Source organism: Lontra canadensis, unplaced genomic scaffold, assembly GCF_010015895.1.
Source record: "Lontra canadensis isolate GAN:19392208 unplaced genomic scaffold, GSC_riverotter_1.0 scaffold84, whole genome shotgun sequence".
NCBI lineage: Eukaryota > Metazoa > Chordata > Mammalia > Carnivora > Mustelidae > Lontra > Lontra canadensis.
Window position 1 is genome coordinate 8,407,441 of NW_022631078.1, and position 26,233 is coordinate 8,433,673.

Below are 26,233 nucleotides of genomic sequence, written 5' to 3' on the forward strand. Positions count from 1 at the left end.
AAAGTGGGTCAGGGCGTGGGTGGGGTTCAGGCAAGGGTGGGGTGTGTTTGAGCCAGGTGGACTGTGATGACAGGTGATGTGGCAAGGAACAGGTTTTCTAGAACGAGCCCTCGACTCAGAGGCAGAGGTCAAGACTGGGTCAGGCCACTCAGCCGCTCTGTGTCTGTTTCTTCACTGACAAAGGAGAAAGTTTCTAGGCTTTTGGTAGCAGGAACCAGAGCTCTCAGATGACTCCGTGTCCAGCACTGTTCTGAGCACCTTACAGCCTCAGAACAGCTGAGCAAGGCAGGTACCCTTCTCCTCTTTATTTTTAAGATTTATTTATTAGAGAGAGAGAATGAGAGAGAGCGAGCAGGAGAGGGGGAGAGGGAGAGAGAGAATCTTAATCAGGTTCCACGCCCAGCAGAGCCCCACTTGGGAGCTCGCTCTCAAGACCCTGAGATCATGTTCTGATCTGAGCTCAAGTCCAAGAGTCAGACACCAGCCAATGGAGCCACCCAGGCACCCCGTCCTTCTCTCCTCTTAGAGAAGAGGAAGTGAACTTGGACCTGCCGGAGCAGGATGGGAACCGGGGGCCTGCGGATCTCAGGGCTCTGGCTCTCTGCACGCCAGCAGGCAGCCTTTCTGCAGACAGGAGGCAGCGCTCCGGGGTGAGGACAGCCAGCCTGGGGGCACGGGGCCGTGGGTGGAGGGAGGGCTCACCTGAGATGTCAGCACTGGAGCCCTCTTTGGGCCTCTTCCCCGTCACAAACTGCACCTCTGTGAAGGTCTCGGTGGAGAGGGAGCTGCTCACGCCGTTGGGTGCCATGGGACTCTTGGACCGCCGGCCGAAGAGCCTCCTGCTGAAGCGCCTGCTGTCCTTGGCTGCGGCGGCCTCCCCGTTGGCAGCCTCTCCCTTGCTGTTCCGGACCAGCGCCTCCGCGGGTCTGGGCTTCAGGTCCACGTGCAGGTGAGAGACCACCCGGCCGCCCTTCCGAGCCAGCTCTCTGGAGGGCACGGGCTCCACGGGGGGCAGCACCTGCTCCAGCGTGACCAGGTCGTTCAGGAAGCTCTCCAGGCGCCGGGCCGCCTCCCCGCCGCTGCCCCCCTCCTGCTGCTCCTTGGGGTCTCGGCCGGCCTCCCGCTGCTGCCGGACCGCCCAGCGCATCATCTCCCCAGGGGGCTGGCGGCTGCCGGACACCAGGGTGTACTTGGGGTTGATGAGCCTGCGAGCCACGGTGGAGGAGTGGTTGGGGCTCAGCCTCCCGGCACCCTCCGCCAGGTTCAGCTGCTGGTGCAAGTTCACCTCCTCAGAGATGGCATACAGCTCCCGGAACAACAGATCGAAGGGCTCCACGTTCTGCCCTGTGAGGAGGAGGAGAAGGTTCCTGTCCACGTAGGAGGAGCTCCAGGTGAACCTGGGAACGTGGGGACAGAGAAGCATGACACGTAGGCCCAGCCTGCGGCAGCCCCCGGCCATCCCAGCTCCACAGCCCGCTGCCCCCACCCCAACCTCATCTCCCACAGAGGCCGGAGGCCTTGCTGCCTGGTGGAAGGGGCCTCCTGGTCCCACTTCCTCCCTGTTTCTCAGGTCTTGGCCTCAAATGCAGAAAGCAGGCGAGGGCATGAGAGGGCAGGCCTGGATTCCCACCTGGTTTCTACCCTTGGAGGCCTTGAAAAGTGGGGCTCAAGGAGCACACAGCCACAAAAGTGGGGTGAGGCTCACGTGCGACACCAAAATTTTAGCTCTGTACGTGGCACACACACACACTGAGTAAATGGGGATGGGGCTGCTATTACTGTGTTTTTTTTTTTTTTAAGATTTTACTTATTTAGTTGAGAGAGAACGTGCACACAAGCTTGGGGGAGGGGCAGAAGGGCAGAAGCAGGCTCCCCGCTGAGCAGAGAGCCTGATGCCGGGCTCCGTCCAGGACCCCAGGATCATGACCGGAGCCAAAGGCCGATGCTTAACCCGCTGAGCCAGCAGGCGCCCCCGCTGTTACTGCTAATACGGCTCTTCTCGGAGTCTTTGGAGCGCTCCGTGTCTGCAAATCCTGCACTTTAGCCACGTCCGAGGGCCGTGGCCACTTACTGATTGTTTCCCGGCCCGGTCTCTCGCCTCACTGGGATTTCAGTTTTCTTGGAGGGCGGAGACTGCAGAGATGGACTTTCTCATATTCCTAGTAACTGACTTCCGAACTGGAATTGGGACACATTTCTTTCACACCACATCCTTACATTTCTTTTTTTTTTTTTTTGGCATATGAAAATTTATTTCTGTCATGTTGTCACCATCAAAACTTAGGATCTTGGGTTTCCTTCTTGCTTTTGTATTAGGCGAAAAGAGAGACATCGGCTACTTTGACAACCTTAAACTGAACGCCAGGAACGTCACTGAGAGCGTGACCTTTGTGGCCAAATCCAGCAACCAGAACCTCATCATTCTCCTCGGTAAAATTCAAACCACCATCCTTGGGTACAAAGGCTGCGACTTTTTTGCCGTTCTTGATCGGCTGGACCTTGACATGTTTCCTGACGGCAGAATGTGGCTGCTGGGCTTCAAACCCTGCTTTTCCGAGTACGATTCCCTTTGCACGGGAAGCGCCTCCAGACGCGTTGGCCCCCAGGGCTATGCCCAAAGGGACCTTCTTATACCATTTATTGTGCCACTTCTGATCTCGCAGGCCATGGAGCTTCCTGGCAGTATGAAAACTAGGACCATTGTCCTTCCTGCTGGCACCACAGGCCTGAGTGAAAGTGACCACACCCTCCCATTTCTTTCCCAGTTTGGGTCCATTCTGCTTCCTGACTGTCCCCCCAACGACTAGCCTCACAATGCAAGCAGCTGCTATGGACCATGAAGGTCAAGCTGTGCTTAATGCCCGGGAAGAGTTGACCCCCCTTCTGGAGTAATTCAGTAGCCAGAAATTTGGAGGACAGGGACTGGCCAGGAGGCTCTTCCCTGCCATTAGATCCAAGAACCCGTCTTAGACCCATGACCACGGGGGGCTCCAGTCCTGAGTCTTCCTGACCATGTAATTTGTTACCCCAAGTAAAAGCCTCTGAGTCCTTCTCTGACCTGGCCCAACTCACCTGTAAGATCCTGTGGCCACTTTGTCACCATCTACCATTAGGAACGTTGATGACAGGGTCCCCTTGATCTTCCCCATGGGCATGTAGAAGCCAACACCTGTTACAGAGCGGACACGGATGTTCTGTTGAGAAGAGTGGAAAGGCACTGTCACTCATGAGACTGGGAGCCAAGTTTTGTGTGGGCAGAGAAGGAACCCTTTTGTCTGTGGAGCCCTGCCTGTTGGTTCCCGTCTATGCTAGACTCTACTTCCCACAGGTGTAGAGGTAGAACCCCATTTGGAGAGCAAGAGAAAGTTAGCAGATCTTGCTTTGAGCATAGATGAGCCCAAGGTGGTTCCTGCCTGCTCCTGAAGCTCCCCAGAAGAGAACCATAGCCCTAGCTTTGATCCTGACAGTGACTCTGCAGGGTGAGCACCCCAGGACTGGGCCAGAGCTGCCTCAACCTCAATAGTATTGAGATAAAATTTAAGCTGGGCCTGTAAGTTAGGGTTATCAATTCTCAAGGCAAGGTTTTAGACAGAAAGAAAGGTGTTGAACTCTTGCCCGAACTGGGCAGAGGATGGGGGCAGAGGCAGCCTCCATCTCATCTCTTGCCCCTCTTCCCTCCACCCTCCACCCCTACCCCAGTGGTACAACTTACCCGAATGCGGAAGTCAGTTAGCTCTAGGCCCTGACACATTTCCAAGAAAAACTTCACGCCTGCCTCATCCAGGATGATATACACCGGGACCCGGCGCTTAAAGGCAGCATCCACAATGTCTTGGAAGATATCGCTGTCAGTGAAGAAGTCCATGACCACCGCAATGACCTGGGTGGGGAAGGGCGACTAGTGAGGTATGGGGTGACTCTGTCTCTGTAGTGATACACTGTGGCCCAGAGAGGACTAGCTGGGCCTATGTAACCAGAGGCCAAGAGCCAAACACCCCATCTGCACCATTCCTGGGCTCTCCACATCCCACCCAGCTCTGAGCACATCTGAGCCCGGAGATGGGCTCTCTGCCCTGAGAAATGCCTGGGGGTCCAGGCAGGCTATGCTCTTTGTGCTTCATCCTTGATCAATCCCCACTACCCCACCCTGGGCATTCTCTAACAGCTCTTCACAAGCCGCGTCAGGGAGATCTAGGAGGTTGAGGAAAGTTGGTCCTAGTGGCCCCGGGAAACAAGTAGGCTCAAGAAGAGGAAGTCACTGAGAAGCATGGGATGGACTAATTTTCACCACCTGCAAATCTGCTCAAACCCCTTTCTCTGCCGGCCTGGGTGCTTTGATATCCCTAGAGCTGTGCACGGTCCCGTCCTCCCGTTGGCGCGGATTCAGGTAGAGCTCCAGGGAGCTCAAACTCTCCTGGCCTCCAGGTGGCCGGGTCATCTCACACCACCCTCAAGTCAAGGTCACTGCCTAGGACCCTTGGTTTCTAAAAGCATGTCCTGAAGCTCTGTCTTGGAAGGTGAGGTTTTCAGCTTGAGGCAGATCTGCCTTTCTGACCTTAGCTTCTTCATTTTCCTATGCAAACCTTCGTCTGCTCCAGTGGCAGGGTTTTCTTGCAGGCCCCAAGCATTGTGCGTGTGATGCAGAGCAAAGGGCATGCTTTGGGGTCAACGGATCTGGTTATATCGACTTCCTATGTATGTGACCTCAGGCAAGTCACTTAACCTTGGTGAGCCTCTGCTTCCTCATCTGCAAAGTGGGGATACCCTTTACCCTGTACTTTCATTTTGCCACTGAGATTAGATAACATCTGTAAAGCATCAAATACAATGCCTGGCATGCAGGAAGTAATAAATAAATGGTAATCACTGTACAGTTGAGGGCTTCTGTTAGCTGTTGCCACTGGAAGCCTGAACTCTGAAGTCAGACAGACCAGGCCTGGTAGACCAGCTCCACCGTGGACTCACCAGTACCCCAGCTAGTAACAGGACCTATCTCAAAGGGCTGTTGTGAGGGCTTAGGGAGACAAACCATGAGAGCACTGAGCACAGTGGTAGGCTCAACAGTGGTATCCTCCATCCCCACTACCCTCACACATGTGCTCTACCCTCCCCCTGCCTCTAAAGAACCCCCCCTCCATTCACGCAATATTATTTACGACTGTTCTTGGCTCCCACATTTCATACTCAATCATCCATACAAGTTAAAATTTACTGGGTCCCAGAAGCAGAGGGGGGATCTATAGACAAACTTTAATCCCTAACTTCAAGGGGTTAATCCCATTGGAATGATAAGCCATTTGCACTAAGTAAGACATGAGGCAAAATGAGATAAATGCTTTAAGAGAAGTACAAGTGATCTGTGAGGTGAGTTCAAAGTCGGAAGGGGGTGTGGGAGGATGGGCAGCAGGAGGGAGGGAGACTGAATGATTGCTTCTAGCTAGAGAAGAAATTCTTAAGAAAGGCTTCATCAGGGAAGCTAACACCTGAAGAATGGGCAGCCTCCGGGGCCAGGAGAAATGAACAGGGAGGAAAACCGAGCCGGCAAGTGGGCGGGGCTGCCATGCATGGGTATGCGGGTTGTGCACTGCACATGGGCTCTGGGCTGAGGGGGTGAGTGATAGATATGCCTGCCTGAGGAAGGGATAGCTTTTTCTAATCTGAACACCGCATCCACAGGGGCTAGCAGAAGCCTATGAGGCAGGTGTTTCTGGCAAAGAACACATCGTAAACAAAGGCACTGAAGACAGGGACTAACAGGTACCACACGCTTTCCACGTGCCCCACACTGAATTTTCCAATTTGATCCTCAAAATAAGGAGGACTGTTCTCATTTTACAGATGAGGAAGTAAATGCAAAGGGGCTTAATGAAGTGCCCAAGGTCTTACTTAACATGTAGCAGAGCAGGGATTTGAACTCAAGTCTCTCCGACTCTGTAAGGTATTTTAGAAACATCATATCAAAAGCTGGTTCTTTAAAAAGACCAAAAAAGATAGACAAACTTCTGACAAGGCTGACAAAAACAGGGAATGCAGATAAAGTGCTGAGTAAAAACAGAAATAACCACACACATATTTACTTTTTAAGAAATCATATTATTTAAGAAATAGTAAAAACGACAAAAAAAATATTAGGACTATTTACATACTGATGAATTTGAACGTGAGAATGACATAGTTAAGTCATTAAAAGCAAATTAAACATAATACAGAATAATCCTGTAAGGTTTATTCTGGAAATACAAGGATGATTAATCTGTTCTTTTAATTTATAACATTTATGGGGTCAAGGTGGAGAAATCATATATTATTTTAATAGGTTTTTTAGAAGTATTTGATAACATGGGGCACCTGGGTGGCCCAGTGGGTTAAGTGTCTGCCTTCGCCTCAGGTCATGATCCTAGAGTCCCAAGATGGAACCCTGTGTTGGGCTCCCTGCTCAGTGGGGAGTCTGCTTTTCCCTCTGCCCCTCATCCCGCTCATACTCTCTCTCAAATAAATAAATAAATAAATAATATCATTTTAAAAAAAGTATTTGATACATGAGATCCCTATTTGTGATTGAAATTCTCAAAAAAACTAGCAATAGAAGGGACCTTCTATTCCTTAACTTGATAACAGCTATCTATAAAAAACCCACATGAGGGGCGCCTAGGTGGCTCAGTGGGTTAAGCCTCTGCCTACGGCTCAGGTCATGATCTCAGGGTCCTGGGATCAAGCCCGCATCAGGCTCTCTGCTCAGCGGGGAGCCTGTTTCCTCCTCTCTCTCTCTGCCTGCCTCTCTGCCTACTTGTGATCTCTGTCAAATAAATAAGTAAAATCTTAAAAAAAAAAAAGCAACCCACATGAAACATACTGAACAGAAAAACGTTAGATGCATTCCCTTCAAGTCCCAAGAATGTCAATAATACTTTCACCATTGCTATGGTAGAAAAAGTACTGGAGGTGCTGACCAATGCAATATGACAGACAGAGAGACACGAATGAGAAGAAACAAAACTACCAGTATTTGGAGACGATTTTTAATTTTTTTAAGTAGGCTCCATGCCCAGTGTGGAGCCCAACGTGGGGTTGGAACTCATTATCCTCAGATCAAGACCTGAGCTGAGATCAAGAATCAGCTGCTTAACAACTGAGCCACCCTTAGAGATGTTATTTTTAGAGAAAACCCAGTAAAATGTAGATGAACATTATTAGAATTAACGGGGGAATTTAGCAAGATAGCCAGATACAAGAAAAACTAACAAAGGCCAAGAGCACTTTTATACTACAGTAGTGATCAACTTAAAAAGGGGGGTGGGGAGAAAAAAATAAGATCAACATTGCAATTTTAAACACATAGGATTTAAGAATTAATATCTTTATTGAGAAATTTAGAAATCTCTATTCAAGGATATTTTAAAATATGTGAATAAATGAAGAGATAAATTGTGTTCATGGATAACACGATTCAATATTTGAAAAATCAAATTCTCACCATATTAATAAAATTCAATGCAATTCCAATGAAAGTCCAGTCAGTATTTCTGAGGAACCCAAATAATTCTAGGATGTAAGGAAGGATACAGATCTACAATAGCTAAGTCAATTTTGAAAAAGAAAAACTGAGAGGCACCTGGGTGACTCAGACAGTTAAGTGCCTGCCTTCGGCTCAGGTCACGATTTCCCAGTTCTAGGATCGAACCCCGCATTGGGCTCCCTGCTCAGCAGAAATTCTTCTTCTCCCTCTGCCTCTTCCCACTGCTTGTGCCTGTTCTCTCTCTCAAATGAATAAATAATCTTTAAAAAAAAAAAAAAAGGAAAAGAAAAGCTGAGAGGTGACACTTTTCCTACCAATAGTAAGACATGCTGTGGAGCCATAGTAATAAGATTGTGGTACTGAGGCAGGAAGGAAATGAAAAACAAACCAGTGAACAGAACTATGTACCATAAACATATAGAACTTAAAGTCTGACAGAGGCAGAATTACAACTCAGTGGACAAAGGATGTTGCTTAGCAGATGTAACTGGGATACTGGGTTACTCGAGAGAGAGAAAGGGTATCCCTGCCTTACACTGTATATAAAGGTGAATTTCAGGTAGGTTAAATACCTAAATGTGAATGATAAAACTAATAAAGGAATTGATAAGATAGGATTTCTTAAAAGTCTAAAAGCACAAGTTGTAAGGCAAATGAAATTAAAAAAATAATGCATTTGGGGCACCTGGGTGGCTCAGTTGGTTAAGCGTCTGCTTTTGGCTCAGATCGTGATCCTGGAGTCCCGGGGTCGAGCCCCACGTCAGGCTCCCTACTCAGCAGGGAGTCTGCTTCTCCCTCTGCCCCTCACCCACTCACGCTCTCCTCTCTCTCTCTCATAAAAATCTTAAAAAAAAAAAACAAAAACCAATGCATTTGACAAATTAGGGATTTTCTGTTCAAAGGAGGATGCTGTAGATAAAGGCAACTGATTGACGACAGAGAAAAGATATCTGTAATGTCTACAACCAAATGGAATTAATAATATACAAGGGATCCCTGCGAACCAGCAAGAAAAAGACAGGGAGCTAATTAGAAAAATGGGCAAAGAATATGAATAGGCGACTCCGAGAGGAGATACCTGAATGGCTAATAAGTATAAAAAGAGAAGCAGACCTCATTAGTAATCAGAAAAATTCAAATTAAAGCAAAGTGATAAGAGAGAGATACCACCTTACAACTGTAATATTCACTAAAAATGTGAAAGCTGGCTAATCCCAAGTACTGGAATGTGAGGGCAGGGGAAGCCGCGTGGGCGGCTGGTGGAGAGAACACAGGTGCCGCCATTCCCTTCAGCAGTGGGCAGAGCGTGGTGGATTTAAGAATGTGCATAACTCAACTCAGCAATGCCGCTCTTGGCCGTGCACCCAGGAAACCTCCTGGATCTTTGCAACAGTCTGTAAGGGGGCAGGAATGGAGACATTTGCTGCAGCTTTCTTTGGCATAGCAAGGAGCTGGCAACAATTAAATGTCCATCTCAAGAAGAATGCGTAAGGGCACCTGGGTGGCTCAGTGGGTTAAGCCTCTGCCTTCGGCTCAGGTCATGATCTCGGGGGCCTGGGATCGAGCCCTGCATCTGGCTCTCTGCTCAGCTGGGAGCCTGCTTCCCACCACCCCCCACTCTGCCTGCCTTTCTGCCTACTTGCAGTCTTTGTCTGTCAAATGAATTAAAAAAAAAAATGCGTAAGGAAAATGTGAGGAATGTGCATTGCAGAGGGCTTAGTAGCCGGCAGAAGCAACGTACTAGTTCCAGGGCAGAACAGTTCTTTTGAAGATGGAGAGTTTGATATAAAATGTCAGGGAATGACATCTCTAGCCTAATACCATTCATGTAAATAAAAACACACAACATAAAATAATACTGCATATGTTTCCCAAGGGCACAGACATGTGCATGGACATATACTGAACATGTTAGGGTGTCTGCCTGTGGAGGGAGAAAGGACTGGAAGGAGAAAATAAAACAACAGGGGCCTTCTGTGGTAGGCCCATGACCCGAGGGTCGCAATCAGCTCTGCACTTGAGGTCCAAGACAGACAGACAAACCCAAAGCGGGCGACCCAGAGCAGTTCAGGGTAGTGAGTAAGTACAGTGGGGTTGGGCGGGGTCATGGACGGCTTTAACTGGACATTTTGGGCTTCACTGCATCCAACATCCCCCCGCCCCCCCCTTGTGTCGTAGGGCTTCTGATACCCTCCTTCCTAAGTGCTATCTGAGGCCAGAGGCCATTGTTTGCTCATTTCCAAACTCCCTGCAGTGTCCAGGTCAGAGTCAACTCTCCACATATTGCTGGGGAGTGCCTGCCTGGCTCTCAAGTCACTTCTGGATCCACTCTCCTGCTTTCCTTTCACAATTGCAAAAGCAAGCAGGGAGCTGGCCGCCCTCACCCCTACCTGACCCCACCTGGCGGACGATGTGATGTGGAAACGGATCACCAGCCGGAGGTAGAGACGAGTCCCGAGGGCCCCCCCTCTTTCAGGAGGCTTGGTCTGCAGCACCGTGGCGAGAGCCAGCCATCTGTGTCACTACCAATTAAACAGTGAAATATCTGTAGTCGGAAGAGAAATCAATTGCTCTCTGACTCCTGCAATCTCGTTGTGGAGGAGAAGTGATAATTACCCTCCGCTTTGGTCTCTGGAGGGCACTGCTTGACATTCAGCTCCGCAGCTCCAGCCCCAGGAAAACCAGCCTCCCCACCCCACCCCCACCCCCGCCGTGGTGTTCAGTGCCACGTGATCCTCTACCCCAAACCCAACTTCCAGACTCCCGGAGCCAGTGGAAAATGGGGTATGAAAGGAAGGACGTCACAGGCTCAGAACCCAGGGAGACTGATTTTGTCAGCAGAGAAAAGTCACCCCCCTCCCCAGCAGCAGCAGGCTTCCAGTGTCCTTTAGCTGGTGACCCACTGATGTGCGGTGCCCAGGGGGAGAGGTTAATCTGAGGCGGCAGGAGTTTTTAGAAGCTGCGGCAGGCGTCATGCTGCAACACTTCTCATCAGGTGTTTGGTTAGCTTAACATCTCCTCCTCTGATATCCTGCCTCAGTGGCGGCATAGAGGTGGGGCGGGGTGGAGCGCAGCGGGGCAGGAGAGGGTTAGGGAGCCTCAGAACACCCCTCTGTCATTTACCTTTAATTACACTGCCAGCTTTTCAGATTCTCTGTCTGGATTCCTTAATTGCTATTAGAAAGCAAAACAACCGAAGGACTCCCACCTTCCCCACATGCTCCAAGGCAGCTCTGCTCAAGACTGCCCAGGACCAGCACCCCTGGTGTGTTTGGGTGACCCGGACTAGATGTGTGCTGCAGATCTCACCACCTGCCCCACAGGCACTTCCAAAACCAACATCCTCTTGGTCACCCTGGCCAGAAGTCCGATTCTACTGGCCTCCTCCTCCTGCCCCACTGAATACATCTGATTGGTCGCTGAGCCCAGTGGGTCTGACCTGCTCCGTGTACCTTCTCTGGGTCAGTTCCTTCCTATTCCCACCGTACTGCTGCTCTCACTCAGGCCCCCCTTTTCTTACTGAACTCCTGGAATAGCTTCCTGACTAGTCTCTCCTACTACTCATTCTCCCCAGCAACAACCCCCCCAGACCACAGCCTCATGAAATGGGGTTGGGGGGTCTCAGGGGCCTCGAGAGAGGTCCAAACTCCTTAGCTTGGCATTTGGAGGGCCTTATGATTGGCCTCTTTCTGCCCCTCCAGCTTCAGCTTGGGCCACATCACCTCTGTCCCTTTGCAGTGCAGAAGGACCTGCCATGGCCCAAACATGGGGTTTCCCGACTGTGGCTCTTCTGATATCTTGGGGCCAGTGCTTCTTTGCTGTGGGGGGCTGTCCTGTGCACGCTGTATAGCTGCATGGCAGTAGCCTCATTCTGCATGGTGACAACCAAATCTATATCAAAATCTACAGACGTGACGGATAAATATCTCCTGGGGGCAAAACTGCACCATCCCCCACTCCCTTTTGAGAACCGCTACATACTTCTGGCAGTTTTCAGTCCTTTTGGGTCCTACTCCTTCCATAACCCGGTGAAAACTCCTCTGCAGCTTTCAAGCTCAGCCAAGAACTTCCTGAACTTCCCCCCACCCCTACCCAGCAGTGCTCACCACTCCCTGCTTCCTGCCCTGGTCATAGTCCAGGCAAGTGCGAGGTCCTTGACACTATATTGTAAGTAACATCGGCTCAACAGCTCTGTCCCTCCCTGGGCTGTGGGCTCCTGGATGGCAGGGACCATGTGATTTGCCTCAGAGTCTCCACCCTTGGGGGACCTCTCTACACAAAATCAGCTCTCTGTGTTTGCTGCACAAATGCCTGCATACTGTATTTGTGGGGTGCAGTTGGAGCTTTGTAGTTCTTTCATTTCATTAATGACAAGGCACTGGGGTGGGGAAGACAAACAATACGAGGCAAGCCTCCTGGTTAGATCATCTTGCTGGAAGGCAAGAGTTAAAGCTCTTCCTCAAGGGTGCACAGAAGAGAAAAGAAGTTGGTGCCCTTTGGGACTGCCACCTGAGCGACAGCTCAAAGGTCTGGTCTCTCTGTCTCTATTCTATGCACCCAAGATCTTAAAGAAGCAGCCAGCCCCTATGTGAGGACAGTACTTAGCCAGAGTCCATCAGGCCAGGAGGCGGGGCTGCTGGCAGCGGGTAACAACACGCACATTTGTGAAAATCACAAAAGGGAGCCTGTCCCCCCTGCCATGGGATGCAAGGCAGTGAGTGGAGCATGCGCTCTCAGCTGTGCCCGCCTGCAGGGCACAGGCTGCCCCCGGCACTTAGGTCCTGCCCTGGAGGATGTGCCAGACGCGCAGAATCTCGGAAGTAGGAGGAAACTTCAAACTGGAGCCCACCTCCAAGGTTAATTGACTCTGTTTGGCAGAGGTAGGACGAAAGCCTAGGTTTCTCACCACAGCCCTGAGCTTCCCTAGGACACCAACCTGTCACCCCTCCCCCCAGGTGATGGGGATAGTGCAGCTCTGGGCACAGGTCTACTCTGGCGAGGCCCCCAGTCCACTTCTTGTCACACAAAACCAGGCTGCTTCAGTGGAGCAGGACAATACCACGTTCTCCTTCACTGCTTTCCCCAGTTCCCCGCTGATGCACCGGGGCGGGTGTGGCAGAGATCTGTGCCTTTCTCGCTTGGCTCCGTGGTGGGGAAAAGCAAGAGGCCACAGGCCAAGCCTGTCCATTGCATGGATGCTGGCTGACAGTTCCCTCTTTCTAGAGAGGAAGGGAAGAAAGCCCACCAAGCTATGGCCCAAGGAAAGCCCACCCGTTCCTGCTTCCCGCTGATTATGTATATGAGCCTGGGACCCGACTTTCACCTCCCAGGACTGCTGGGAGGTTCAGATGAGGACATGCTCATGAAATCCCACGAAAAAGCTGTACGGTTATAGGGGGTCATTAAGGTGACCCCTTAATGGGTAGATGGGACTAAGTCCCCACACTGGAAGCCCTAAGGTTCCTCGGGGTAGAGTGGGCTGCAGGTGGCCATCTGTCTGGCAACCCAGGGCAGTCCATTTGTCTGGGACCAGACAGCAGTCCTTTCCTTTCTAGTGGGGGGTAGTGCTGGGTCAGCCAGCCAGGGGTCTCCCCTTATCACCCCAGAGAGGGATCAAGGTCTACAGCCAGTAGCTGTCAAACCTCACCATACAAAGGATCATCTGGGGTGGGCTGGGGACAGTGGTGTGCCTGCTGAACATGCAGATTCAAGGGTCCCATCTGGAGAGATTCTGATCCAGCAGGCCCTTAAATAATGCATTTTAGCAACACCCTTCCCCGCAGGTGATCTGAATGCAGGCGGTGATGGGTCACACTTCGAGTCCTGACTGGTGTTGGCAAGAGAACACACTCTCTGGACGCAGACAGTTTTACTGGTTGAATGGGCCTTGAGTGAGTCACCTCCTCTCTGGCCCAGCTCCCTCACATGGGGAGGTGATGCCTTCCCGGAGTCGTTCTGGGTTTTAAGTGAGATAATGCAGGCGGCACAGGAGCTGGGGTGAGCGGCGGGTACAGGCTGGTGCCGGCTTCTCAGAGACCGAAGGCAGAACGAAGGGGCCATCACTTGGGAGGAGGGGCGACAGAGAGAGAGAGCCAGGGAGGGGGTGCCAAGCTCCCAGGGAGCTGGCATTGGGAGCCGCCCACAAGCGCAGACATCAAGGTGGAGATGTTGCTCCTGTGTTTGGTACCAGCCCAGCAGGCCCAGCCCAGGGTGGTGATTAAAGCCTAGACAACACTACATTTACAGAAAGGTCAGAACTTGAACTAATTGAGGGGAAGGGCAGCTCAATTAAGAGAAGAGCCTGCATAGGCACTGTTCCTCGAGCAATGCTGGGTGTCTCTGCCCGCACATCAAGCAGCCGGAAGGGAGTAAGCCCGCAGCGGCCGGAGGAGAGGGGACCTCGGCGTGGCCCCGGGAATGCCGCCAGCACAGCTGCTAGTGGAGCCCAGCGAGGTGCTGCTGGAGGATGGAGACAACTCATCTCGGGGGCGGGGGCTCTCGGTGCTCCGGGTACACCGGGCTTCCTTCTGTCATCAAGGCTCCCTCTGGATGATCACCAAGCCCGGTAAGGTGTGAACAACTGAATAAGAAAGCTTTCCATGTCTGCTCCTTGCGGTGGAGGGAGAGGAGAGCCAACAGGGGAGGTCTGCACAGCCCCCATGGGGAGGACGCGCAAGGAACACTGCCTGGCCCTGCCCCCACCCCCTTCCTAATGTCCCACCCTGGGCTCCAGATTCATTCTGCTAAAGCCCCAGGCCAAGAGCGTACTGCAGTGCAGAAAGCAGACTTTGGAGTCAGGGATCCCACGCTGGCGGGAAGACCTCTGAATTCTACCTGTAAAGTGAAGTCTACTGGTTCTGTGAGGAGCACAGGACTGGAGCGGTGCAGTCCCGATTGTTAGGAGGCAGCTGGACAGTGAGGTAGTCAGAACCAGGGTCCCCAGCAAGAAAAGATGGAGTCGGGACAGCCAAGATCAAACAGCACTGACATCCTGGGCTGCAGCTGAGAGGGGACATGCACTGACATTCTGCTTTGCAGCCTTTGCAGAAGTGACTTCTGCAAAAATCCTAGAATAAAACAATTAACTGCAAAGCATTTGTCATCATCATGGGCAAGGGGTAATTAAGACATAGGCCCCCAGATGTTAACAAAAAAGGACCATCGGTGTGTAGACATTAACTGAATAGGTAGACAGATACCAAAGCCCTGATTGGCACCACTCAGCATAGCCTGGTTGCTTAAGATAGTTCCGCAAGAGAGCTCATAAAAACCCCTAAACTTAGAAACTCTGGGGGCAGCCTTCTCAGGCCCCTCCCTCTCCGGGAGATTTATCCAATCACTCAGTAAACTTTGCCTTGCTGCCCACCACTCTTCATCTGGAATCTACCTCTTCATTCTTTGAAGCGGCATGACCAAGAGCCGCGGGCACTAAAGGCAGATAAATCCTGCCACACGATCACTCTCCCTCTTGGCACGCGGACCCAGCAACAAACCCTAAACACGTCATCGCCCTGCTCAAACACTCTGGCCCCCCGATGCCTACAGAATCAAACCTTTTGCCCAGCTGAAGACCCTCCATATACTTCCAACCCACTCTCTCTCCTGACAGTAAATTCACAGCACAAGAAATCATTCTACGTTCTCCAAACACACCAGCAGCTCCACCCTGACCCCCACCACACACACACCCCTTGTGTCCTAACACGTGCCGCCTCCACCCTATCGCCATGGTGATGGGAATGCCCTTCCTCTGGCCTAATTCCACTCTTCACAGAGGCTGTTCCAGGATCATTCTCTGTTCCCAGTCCTGAGGGCGGGAATGCTTTCCCAGGATGCTTGTCTACTCAGGCCTGGGTCTGTCCTGAGTACCCGGCAGGTGGGGACAGAGACCTGTCATTTCCCTCCTTTCCAGAGCCTGACACACAGGAAATGTTCTAAGAAGACCTCCGCAGTGGGGGCTTCCCTCGGGATGCTGAGGAAGCCGTCTGGACCAGAGCCCCGGCCTACCAAGAGGGCAGAGCCAAGACCTGAGGAGTCCTGTTCTCTGCCTGGAGGCCAAGTTGCCCCCATTCTACCAGCGGGACATCTGTGCTTTGTCAGCAGAGCCTCCCAGCTGTCTGTAGCCATGTTACATTGTTTCAAGCTCGCTAATTAGACGTCATTAAACACTGGGCTCCCGTGATGCACCAGCAGCCACAGGAGCTCAATTCCGCCCAGGCTGGCTGCTTCCTCTCCCGGCCGCTTGGCTTCTGGGCAAAGTTCTGCTCCCAGCCCCGCAGGTCCTGTCTCCCTGCTGAGTGGTGCTGGGACTCTCTCCCTGGTGATCTGACCCTGGGAAGCTGTCTCCTTCTTGACACCCATACCCCACACTAGGTTGAAGGAGACAACGTAAAGGAGATCCAGACTGGCTCTTCAGAGAAAGAGAACAGACTGCACCCATGTGAGCGAGGTCAACTAATTCAGCCATGAAGAACCATATGTGACCTGCTAGGGAGTAAGCATAGCAATTCTTTTTAAGATCCTAGGCCAGCTTTTCTGTGCCCCATGGCAGGCTTCTGGGACAACTTCCCTGCACTAAGTTGGTGTTAATTAGTGAAAATTATCTCATGCAAGCTCATTTTAACATTAGCTTAAAGCTAAACATAATTAGGAAGATAAATCAGCTGCTAAAAAAAAAAAAAAAATCCGATGAAGATACACAGATGATTTTTAGGACCAGCGGCTGGTCTGGGTTACTAGCCTGGCATTCTGAGCGCTAGACGGGGCAGAGCAACGTGGGACTTGGAAAGCACCTTCCGGGGCATTTCTGCATTGATCCCCCAGCGCAAGACAGCTGGGGTCTGCAGTTTACTTGGGAGGTTCTAAGAAGCAGAAATGACAACTTGGTGGTCACTGCCTGGTGATGCTACCTGGGAGGGCTTCCCCAGAGAGGAGAGGGCAGGGAGGGGTGTGGCTGGGGAAGGTGGTCCAGAGGGCGCTGGGGTGCAAGGAATAAAGTGAATCAGTGCACTCCCTGGCCTCCCAACCTTGTGAAGCCCCGCCCTCTTCCCCGCCCTCCCTTCCACACTGGCTGCTTCAGCTGTCAATCCCTGGGAGGCCTCTCCTAGCCCTGGAGCTCTGTGGGAAGCTGACTCCGTTCCATCCAACTCCACTAATTACCAGCGGTGTGACCTTGTCCGCCCTGAGCCCGTTTCCCCATCTGTAAAGATGGAAAGTTGGCTGGCTTGTTGTGAAAGTTTAATGAAAGAATATTTTCTAAAAGGGTCCGCACCTGCACGTCTGGCATGGAAGTGTTCACGAACAGCCATCGACCCCCTCCCCCAGTTGCCCTGCGGTTCCTTTTCTTTTTATCCCCGTTAGACTTAATGTCAGGGTCAGGGTCCACATTGTATTCCGCTGTTTATTTCTCAAACGGGCACATAATAGGTCCCCAATAACAGTTGAAGGAATGAACAAATGTGTAGACTCTCCCGACACTTTGGAAACCCTCAGGGAAGGTGGGGGGAGTTAAGAACACTCATTGTCCGTCCTCAGAGACCCACCAAAAAGTAAAGAACCCTGGTCCCTAACACCGCCCCAAGCATTTGCAGACTCACTGCTAGAAAAGAGAACAAAAAGAATATTTATCCAGAGCCTGCCGCACGCCCAGGCCGTACTTCGAGGGGGCCCGCAGAATGAGGACCACCACACAAGCTATGAGGGGATGAGCTTACAGGTTCTGGGAAACTTGGTCCAGAGAGACTAAGAATTAGAAAAGCCAAAGGCTCTATTCCAGGGCTGAGATTATGCTTATGGGCTCATTAGCAAGGCCACAGACTTCAGGAATTTCAGAGAAGGAGGAATAAAACTGGGGAAGGTGGCAGCTGCAGCTAGAGCGGACCAGTCTCAGCACCTGGGGCGGGGGGTGCTGCGGTGGGGGAGGAATCGCCAGAGTGATTCAGGGAGGTGGGGGGTGCTCAGGACAGGGCCAGGAGCCCAGGCAGGCAGGCAGGACCCACCCTGGCTCGACTGTTCTCTGCCCTGCTCCCTACCTCCCCCCACCCCAAGGTTGGAATCCTGCCCAAGAACAGGATCTGTCTCGTACACTGAGAAAAGGGAGGTGGATCTGGCCACCAGCCAAGGTGAGGCAGCATCCTAGGGGCTGAGAATATGGAAGGACTAGGGGTGGCTGCTGGGAATCTCATCAGCATGTCAATGAGGTCACAAGTGGGGGTGGGGGCAGAAAATGGCCATTCAGAAGACAATGTAAGTCCCTGAAAGCTACCAACCCTCAGTTTCCAGGCAACACCTGCCCCAACATCTCCAAGTAGAGAGAATTGTCTTCTCACCCCTTCAGCACAGATCAGAGCAGCCGGCTGCAGCGTATGTGTCTGTCTCCAAACTAGTCTGTAAGCTTCCCAGCCCGACTGGCAACAAACACACTTTGTTTCTGTAAGTTTCAGAGGAAGAGGTGGCCCCAGAGGGCAGTCCCCAAGGGTAATGGCATTTGTAGCAGAAGCACCCAAGCCTGAACTCAAACCTGAGTGGAATCCCAGTGAGCTTCTTCCAAATTCTAGGACCCTGTGCTTTCCCTGAGCTTCTGGGAAAACAGCACTTCCCTTGTGAGGGGCTGAGGACTGGATTAATTAAAGGAAATAGCGTAGCACCCATCTTTCAACAATGTTAGCTCTCTTCATAGAAACCCCTTTTATTTGCATATGTTACTCATCTGTTTCAAAGTGCTATATGCTAGTCTTGCTTTAGAGCCTCAGGCAGACTTGTGAAAGTAAGCAAGAAAGCAAGAATTATCCTCACTTACAGATGCAGAGATGGTGGCCTGGCAAGGTCAAATGATTTGCCCAAGGTCACCAAGTGGGCGAGGACAGAGACAACCTGAGCAAGAATGAGGACATCCAGGCTCCCGGCTCCCAACTGTGTACTTCCCTTGGCAGTGGCCTGGTCTGAGACCGCAGCCCAACAAGCCTGATCTGCCCCCCCACCCAACCAAGAGAAGGTCATGAAGAAGTCATCCCTTTATTGAGGCCCCATCTTTGATGTCTGAACTCCCTGAGAAACACCCATCATCAGAGTTTCAGGGACCCAAAGTGTCAGATTTCAGAAGAACCAAGTGTAGGCCTCCTTCTCCTCCAAAGAGAGGAACATGGTTCGCCCCGCTGTGCTGCACTGCCCACCTATGGAAGCTTTAGTTCCTGAGGAATATTTCCAGACTGCTCTCAGGCTCTTTGGGCTGGGCCACACAGCCAGTCAGGCCCTTCTGGAAGCTAGTGTGAGGGGAATACCCTTGGGGTTCCCCAGTTTAGGAACTCGGGCACCTCTGTGCCTTCCTGCCTCTTCTCTGCCTGTGGCGGAACTTAGAGATCTTTGTCTGAGGACTCAGATATTACAGCCTTGCAGACAGCAAAGCGGGCAGACAGCCACTTGAACAAAGAGTCCTCACCAAACAAAGGCCGACAGGTAAAGGCGGTGGGTTGTGGGGAACAGGCAGCTGGTCTTCTCTTACTCCAAGGAGGAAAAGGAAATACACCTGCACAGGCCCCCAGCAATGAGAAGTGACTCCTAACTCCCTTGATTCATCTCCCCTGATTCAGCCACACTTCCCTCCCCTGATCTGAGAGAAGACAGAGAAGGCATCAGTTACTTTCCAGAACAATTGACATTTGGGGGATACTTTCTCAGTGGCCTCAGGTTTCACATGTTGTTTCCTCTTTGTTTTTCAAAACCATCCAGAAATCTAGGTATTGGCATCCCATTTTGCAGGTCAGAAGCCTCAGAGAAGGAAGGGCTTTACCCAAAGGAACACAGCTAGTGAGTGGCCAGATCTGGAGAGAAACCATGACCTTGCAGTTCAAAGGTCTTTCAAGGCCTGCAGCTGGGACTCCACGGCTTGGAAATTCTGGCTCCTGGGATCAGTGACTGAGCATAAAGGAGAGACACTCAGAATCCAACAGCCAAAGAGCTCAGGGCTTGGCAGGGGTGCTGCCGGGACAGGCTGGGGCAAGATCCGGGAAGGGTTACAAGTCCTTAGTCCCCCGAGCTGCAGCTGCACGATTACGCACCAGCCTCCAGGGGACAGGGACTCTGGAGCTGCCCTGTGCGTCTGAATCAAAGTCTGTGTGGGATGGTTACTGGAGCAGGGAAGAAGGGTTTGGTGGATTGGACTCTTTATTTTTTTTTGTATCTGCCTCATATCAATACCTCAATGCTCAGCATGGGTCTTGGCACAGAGACTGCTCAGTACTATCTGCAGGATGTCCTTGAATGAGGGGATTGTTGATTTAGGCTAAGAGGGGAAGACAGTAGGCTCCGCTCAGTGGCAAACACTGCCACCTGCCAGGTGAGCCTTCTGGCACAGTGAGCCAGAGACTCCAAGACTTTGCCATACCCGCCTGCCCCGCCCCCGGCCGGGGCCCATGTTCCCAGCTGTTCGTTCATCCCCATCAACTGTTCTGCACCCTAACCAAGCTTCTAACTGGGCAAACCACGCCTCCTGCTCTGGTGCTTTTCCCTAAATCCTTCTGCACCCTCCCCCAGTTTACAGCATTCTTTTCTCTGCTGTCAGACAGTTGGTTACAATGGGACAGTTTCCAACCATTTATACAAATCACTGACCGCCTGTGACCGCTGGGGCCCCCGCAAAGGAGACTCAAGAGGAGTAAGGTGGGGTCTCACTCTTCCAAAGCTGCCAGCCCCTGAGAGAAACTGGGCTTTCCCAGAGTAACCAGGGAGCTGCGTCGGACAGTAAAAAGGTCACTTTTGTTTGTTTTAGAGAGCATGTGCAGGGGTTGGGGGGGAGAGGGGAAAGTTACAGGGAGGGGCAGAAGGAGGGAGAGAGTCTTAAGCAGGCTCCATGATCAGGGCAGAGCCCCACGTGGGGCTTGATCCCATAAGCCTGAGATCACAACCAGAGCTGAAATCAAGAGTCAGACGCTTAACTGACTGAGCAACCCAGGTCGCCCCCAAAATGGTCATTTTTGAATTGAAAATTTGGTAAAGTGCCTAGGAAGAAGTAGCACCTGGGCTGGGCCCTGACAGAAAGGAGACAAAGCCCTATCGGCGGGCAGGGGAGGGGGAGGGCCAGGCCCCTCTGTGCCCCATCACCAGGAGGGTCTCTGCTGGAACAGGAATGAAGAGCTCCTGCTTCATCCGCCCAGTGCCCCAGCCCAGTCCACCAGCCCCCCTCTCTCGGGCTGCGTCAGTAGGGTTGCTGGTGACTGACCATGCACCTGGGGAGGCCACACAATCTCCTTGTCCTTGGTCTAAAGACCAACCATTACACCCTTTCGGACCTCAGAGGGCTCTTTGCAGAAATGAAGATAATACTTTGCCCGGTGCGGTGACAGGGGCTCAAAGGACACGGGGCAGCGGGCAGGAGGCAGTGAGGGCCTCCGGGTGTGGGGCCCCGGAGAGCAGCATCGAGGGTCAGTCTCTGAGGCAGGGGGGAAGTAAGTTTTCTATTCTACAGGCAACCTCTCTAAACGCACACAGGGGCCTCAAAAGCAGATGCCAGCGGGCACAAGGGAGCCCGGGCGCCGGGAGGGGTGGAGGTTCGGCCTTCCTGCTGGTTGGGACACGCTTGCGGCCGGTTCCTCAGCGTCAAAGGGCCTTCCCTAACCCGGGTCTGCCTCAAGGCCCCTGTGGCCGCGCCCTCTGTCGGGCCCTTTGCATTCTGTGTTCTAATAATGGTTTAGAAGACTATTAGGCTACTTAAGAGCAGGGGCGTGTTTTATATGTCTGTTTTCTACCCATGGGCTGAGCACACGGTAATCTCCAACCACCCGTGCCATGACCCGATGAGCATTCTTCCAAACCACTAGCCCATCCCAAGTGCAGTGGTCGGGTCCCTCTGCTCTTGGTCGGAAGAACCCAAGGTTTCCCAGTCTACACGGGGTCTCACTGGAGGTCTCCCCGGCCCTCTGCGTGTACAATGACCTTCGCAGCCCAGGCAGCAGCCACCTCCACGGTCATCTCTGTCAGTATGAGACAGGTCAGGGACTCACTGCTTGGTCCCCGAAGACACCTTTTCTGCCCACGGGTTAAGCAAAGTCCGTCTTTCAGTGACAATGAAATAAAGGGGAAAAGACAGCAGGAACAAAACCACACCCCACAAGTAAACACAGCCGAAAGCCTGAAGGCCAGCCAGCCAGCACACCGCAAGGGCCTTCCGCCATCGGGGGAGGCGGAGGGAGCAGATGACCTGATCGCCCGCTTCCAAGGCCTTCCTCCCAGGCCACCAGCTCCCACTCCACACCCGCCCAACTGTTTCTTCCCTGCCCTCTGCCGTCCCCCACCCCCGGTCAGATTTTCAAAGTGTCCCCCCAGTTAGGCTCCTCTCCCTGGATCCCTGAGGTTCGAAGCCCTCGCTGGTCGGTGGCCGTGGGAGGGTCCCGGCCACTCCCCTGGGCCTTAGTTTCCTGTTTGTCCCTCAGGAATAAAGGTGACAGCAGCTCCTGAGAGTCTACGGGAGATGAAATGAGATAAAATCCAAAACTCTCTGGGACACGGCTGTGTGTCTGTGTTTTTTTGCCTCCCTGCCACGGTCCCCCTCATCGAGGCACAGAAACCAACTCAGGCTGCCTCACCTGCCCTCACAGAAGCCTGCTGCCCCCTGCAGACAAAGGAAACTCCCTCCCTCGGGGTGCAAAGGAAAGGGGGAAGAATCTAGAGGAACAGCCTTGGACAGTCGCTTGCCAGTTGGAGTCAGTCGGGGGCAGGCAGTGCCCAGAGGGTGTAGCCTTTAGAGCAGAACCAAGGGATCTGGGTCTTTCCATAACCAACCACATGACCTTTGGGCAAGTCCCTTTCCTCCTCTGTCCCTCAGTTTCCTCACCTGTGAAACAGTCAACCTCTCTGTCCTACCTACTTCGTGGGGTCTCTGAGAAGAAGGTGCTGTAGAGAAGGGAGCCACAGGGAGTGACGGTGGGGTCCGGAAGGCCTGGGAGCTGCGTGGAACATAGACAGGGTCAGAGGCTGCCTCTGCCAGGGGTGTTCTTCTTACCTGCTTCGGACTCAGTTTTGGGATGCTTGCGCCAGGCCCCACACAGAACTCCCCTTAGGGGAACTCTTTCCTCCAGTCAAAGCCAGTTTCTGTTTTTTGTTTTGAAAAAGATTTATTTTGAGAGTGAGAGCGCGTGCATGAGAGAGCGCGCACATGTGTGCACGTGCACGTGGAAGGGATGAGGAGGCACAAAGGGAGAAGCCGACTCCCTGCTGAGTGTGGAGCCAGATGACTTTGGGGTTGGATCCCAGTATCCTGAGATCATGACCCGAGCCTAACTCAGATGCTTAACTGACTGAGCCCCCCAGGCGCCCCAAAGCTGCTTGCTGTTTTGAAGGAAAAATCTTTTGCTCCTGCTCCCAAGTCTCTTAACGGAGAAATTGGCCATTCAAGTTTCTTTCTCTTTCCCCTTTCAACCATGCAACTCACATGCCTCAGGAAGCCCTCCCAGATTAGGCTCAAAACACTCTTCCTTCCAGCACATCCCCCAGTATTTGAGTTCACGCTTGGAGGGCAAAACCCACAACTTCCATCCTTCTATGGCCTGCACCTGGCACACAGCGGGCACTCAGGAAGTAACGACCAGTTAAATATGTACATAATGGACTCGATCACAATTGTTAAAGTTTCTGTTGTTCAATATTTAAAGAGCTAAGAACATTGCGTTACACAGGAGACTCCTGACATTCCACAGGGACTAGCAGCCCCAGTAGGCAGGGGTCCTGTCTCTCCCTTTTGTAACAGGGGCACACACTGTACCCCGGGTTGTGACCAGGCTAGGTCCATTCAAAGCCCTTGGTTTAGTCCCAAATATCATCAGACAGCCGGGCAGGATGGCACACTGATTAAGAGCAAGGACTTTGGGGGTGCCTGGGTGGCTCAGTGGGTTAAGCCTCTGCCTTCGGCTCAGGTCATGATCTCAGGGTCCTGGGATCGAGCCCCGCATCTGGCTCTCTGCTCAGTGGGAAGCCTGCTTCCTCCTCTCTCTCTCTGCCTGCCTCTCTGCCCGCTTGTGATCTCTGTCTGTCGAATAAATAAATAAAATATTAAAAAAAAAAAAAGAGCAATACTTTGGCTTTCGAATCTTGACGCAACCACTTACTTGCTGTGTGACCTTTGGCAAGTAACTGTTGTGAACCAAAAAGGAAGGCAAATGCCCATCTCACCTAGTTGTTGTGAAACACAAAAGAGAAGATGAAAGTAAATTATTAGCACAGAGCCTAGCACATAGGAAGTGCTAATAAGTCAAGGCTTTTAGTACTGCAAGGTGAGAGCTGCCCCCCTCCCCCAGCTGCACAGTATTGTCATTCTTGTCTTTTCTCCACCTCTTCTCAAACTCGCCTTTCTCTTTTGCTGAATGCAATATACAAAGAAAGCTCAGGCAAAAAAGAAGGAATTTCTTAGAGAGGGAGGGTAGAAATATGGGCAAAGAAAGTTAAGGCTTCCTTCTGGGAGCCAATCTAGCCAACAACCTGCATCACCCCTTCCAGGAAGAGGAGCGTCGCTGCTGGTCTTTCCTCCCAGACCACTTCAGCCTCCAGGGGTAACAGGGCTCAACCACATCTACTCGGCTGAATTAGAAAGGTGAACCCAAGCCACCCCTGTTGTATATTCTGCACCAGGAACTAAAGGCTGCTGGTGTTTCTTAATAAATCTCCGTGGGCGAGCCAGACTTAGCAAATGAAGCTACAAAATGCTCCATTGAATCTGAACTTCAGAAAAACAACAAAGACCATCTTAGTATCAGTATGCCCCATGCAACGTTTGAGGCATACTAATACTAAAAATTATTTATCGTTAATCCAAAATTCAAATTGAACAGGATGTCCTATGTTTCAGCTGGAAACTCTAACCAAGGTGCCCAGGGCACTACATTCTTCCCCTCCTTGTCCCACAACCACAATACTGGTCCATCAGTATTTTAACTAGCTACTCTGGAAACATCCCCTCGTTTCTACCCCCAGGCAGAGACAAGGTGAGAGCTTTCCTGCCCCTCCTCCGCCCCAGCTGCTGAGTCCAGTGGCTTGTTCTCAGAATATGTTTCCTCAATCCTTCCAGGCTGCTTGTCTAGTACTGGGCCCCAAGGCGAGGGGGTGAATGCCAGTCCCGTCTTGACTCGGGGGGGGGGGGGGTGTCTCCTAAGAACAGCATGGCTGGGGTAAGGGTGGAGAAGTCCCACCACCCAGGTCCTGAGTGTCCTGTTGCTTGAAAACCAACGGAGAAGGTGGCCTAGCGCAGGTTTTGTAAATCCCTGGGCAGCACATGGGTTATTATCTCGACCTCTGAGTGGCCCATTTTACCACAAAGCCCCCACTCTTCCCTACAGAGAGGGGCTTGACAGGGAGAAAGCAGCACAGGGCGGGGGAAAGCCAGCCCCTCTGGTCGCTGGAAGAATGACAAACCACCGTCCCTCGGGCTGTGATTAGCCGAACACGTTCCCAGTCATCCTCCTCAGAGGCCTCGCCAGCCCCTCGGCTTAAGGGAGGGTTCGGGGCCGTTTTCCAGAGCGGTCAGGAAGTCCTGACCCAGGCCCTGCCTCCGAGGTGGGGCCTGGTCCAGGGGGCTGCCCGTGGGGTCCCCAGGTGTGGGGGGCGGCGCCTACCTTCTGGGCCTGTTGGATCATCTGCCTGACCACCTGCTTGAGGTGGGGCGCCTTCTCCTCCTTGGGGGGGTGGGTGTAGAGGGTGATGCGGCTCACGCCGCGGTAGACGCCCTGGTCGGTCCAGCCCAGGTCCAGCGGGGGCACCTCCGTGTCGGAGCGGTCGGGCCAGTAGGCCAGGGACTCGCAGGGCTCGGTCCGGGCGTGCGCCTGCGCCGGGGCTTTGGCCTTGGCCTTGCTCTTGCCCCGGCCAGCGGCGGCGGCGGCGGCATCCTCGTAGGGGCTCCAGGCGGCGCGGAGGGCCTGTTGCTCCCGGCTGGAGAGGAAGTCCCGCAGCTGCTCCTTCTGGACCAGCTCGCGGTAGGCCCGCTCGCCGCCGGCCAGCAGCGCCTCTAGAGCGGCCCGCCTCCGCTCGCAGTAGTAGAAGGCGGCCTGCGCCTCGGTCACCCTCTCGTTCACGTGCGCCTCGTCCAGGCAGCTCAGCTGGGACTCGGCCATGGCGCCGCGGCCGCCCGTCCCCGGCCCCGGCCCGGGCCCGGGTCGTCCCGCCTCACCTGGAGCCTAGGGGCGGGGCGCCTCACCTGGCCGCGAGGTCGGCCAATCCGCGCGGGCCGGGGCGCGGGCGCGGCCGTCGGGCGGGGACGGAGGACCGCGCCCTCTGCCTCCGGGGGGTCGGGGGCGGGGCGCGAACGGTGCCGGCGGCCTGGGGGGACAGTTCCCGGGGGGCGGGGGAGGGCGGACCCGGCGGGGACCAGGCCTGTGGGGCCCGGCACGGCCCGGGAGCTCCAGGGTGGGCAGGAAATTGCAGAGGTGGTGGTGGTGGTGGGGGTGTCTCCTAGTTAGACGCACGTGAGGCCTCTGGCCGGCTTCTGCCTCTCGGTCCTGACCCTTCGGTGGCGATGATCTAACCCTTCCTGCGGCCTGACAGGGCCGGACACCGAGCAGGCGCGCGTTCATCTTCCTCGCAGTTATGGCCACGAGCACCTGCTTGGTCGGGGTGCCTCGGGGTGGTGGATCTGACCACTCCAGGAGTTGAGGGTACCGGGGTGGGGGTGGGGCCCTGCTGCCAGATGGGATTGTGACGGCTTGGGCGGGGTGTGTGTGTATAGGGGAGGGAGGTTGT

General features: G+C 53.1%; 1 protein-coding gene across 2 annotated transcripts in view; it reads right to left on the reverse strand.

The window, feature by feature from the left end:
* The window catches only part of FAM83F (family with sequence similarity 83 member F), a 32,403-nt gene extending 6,771 nt beyond the window's left edge, over window positions 1-25,632 (reverse strand). For both annotated transcript variants that reach the window (XM_032882951.1, XM_032882950.1), the window contains exons 1-4: window positions 25,114-25,632; window positions 3,713-3,880; window positions 3,073-3,194; window positions 703-1,397 (exon numbers count right to left, since the gene is read on the reverse strand). In XM_032882951.1, coding sequence (XP_032738842.1) covers window positions 703-1,397; window positions 3,073-3,194; window positions 3,713-3,880; window positions 25,114-25,608 — 1,480 coding nt within the window. In that variant the 5' untranslated portion in view covers window positions 25,609-25,632. The remainder of the gene's footprint in view (window positions 1-702; window positions 1,398-3,072; window positions 3,195-3,712; window positions 3,881-25,113) is intronic.
* Window positions 25,633-26,233: the final 601 nt, after the last annotated feature.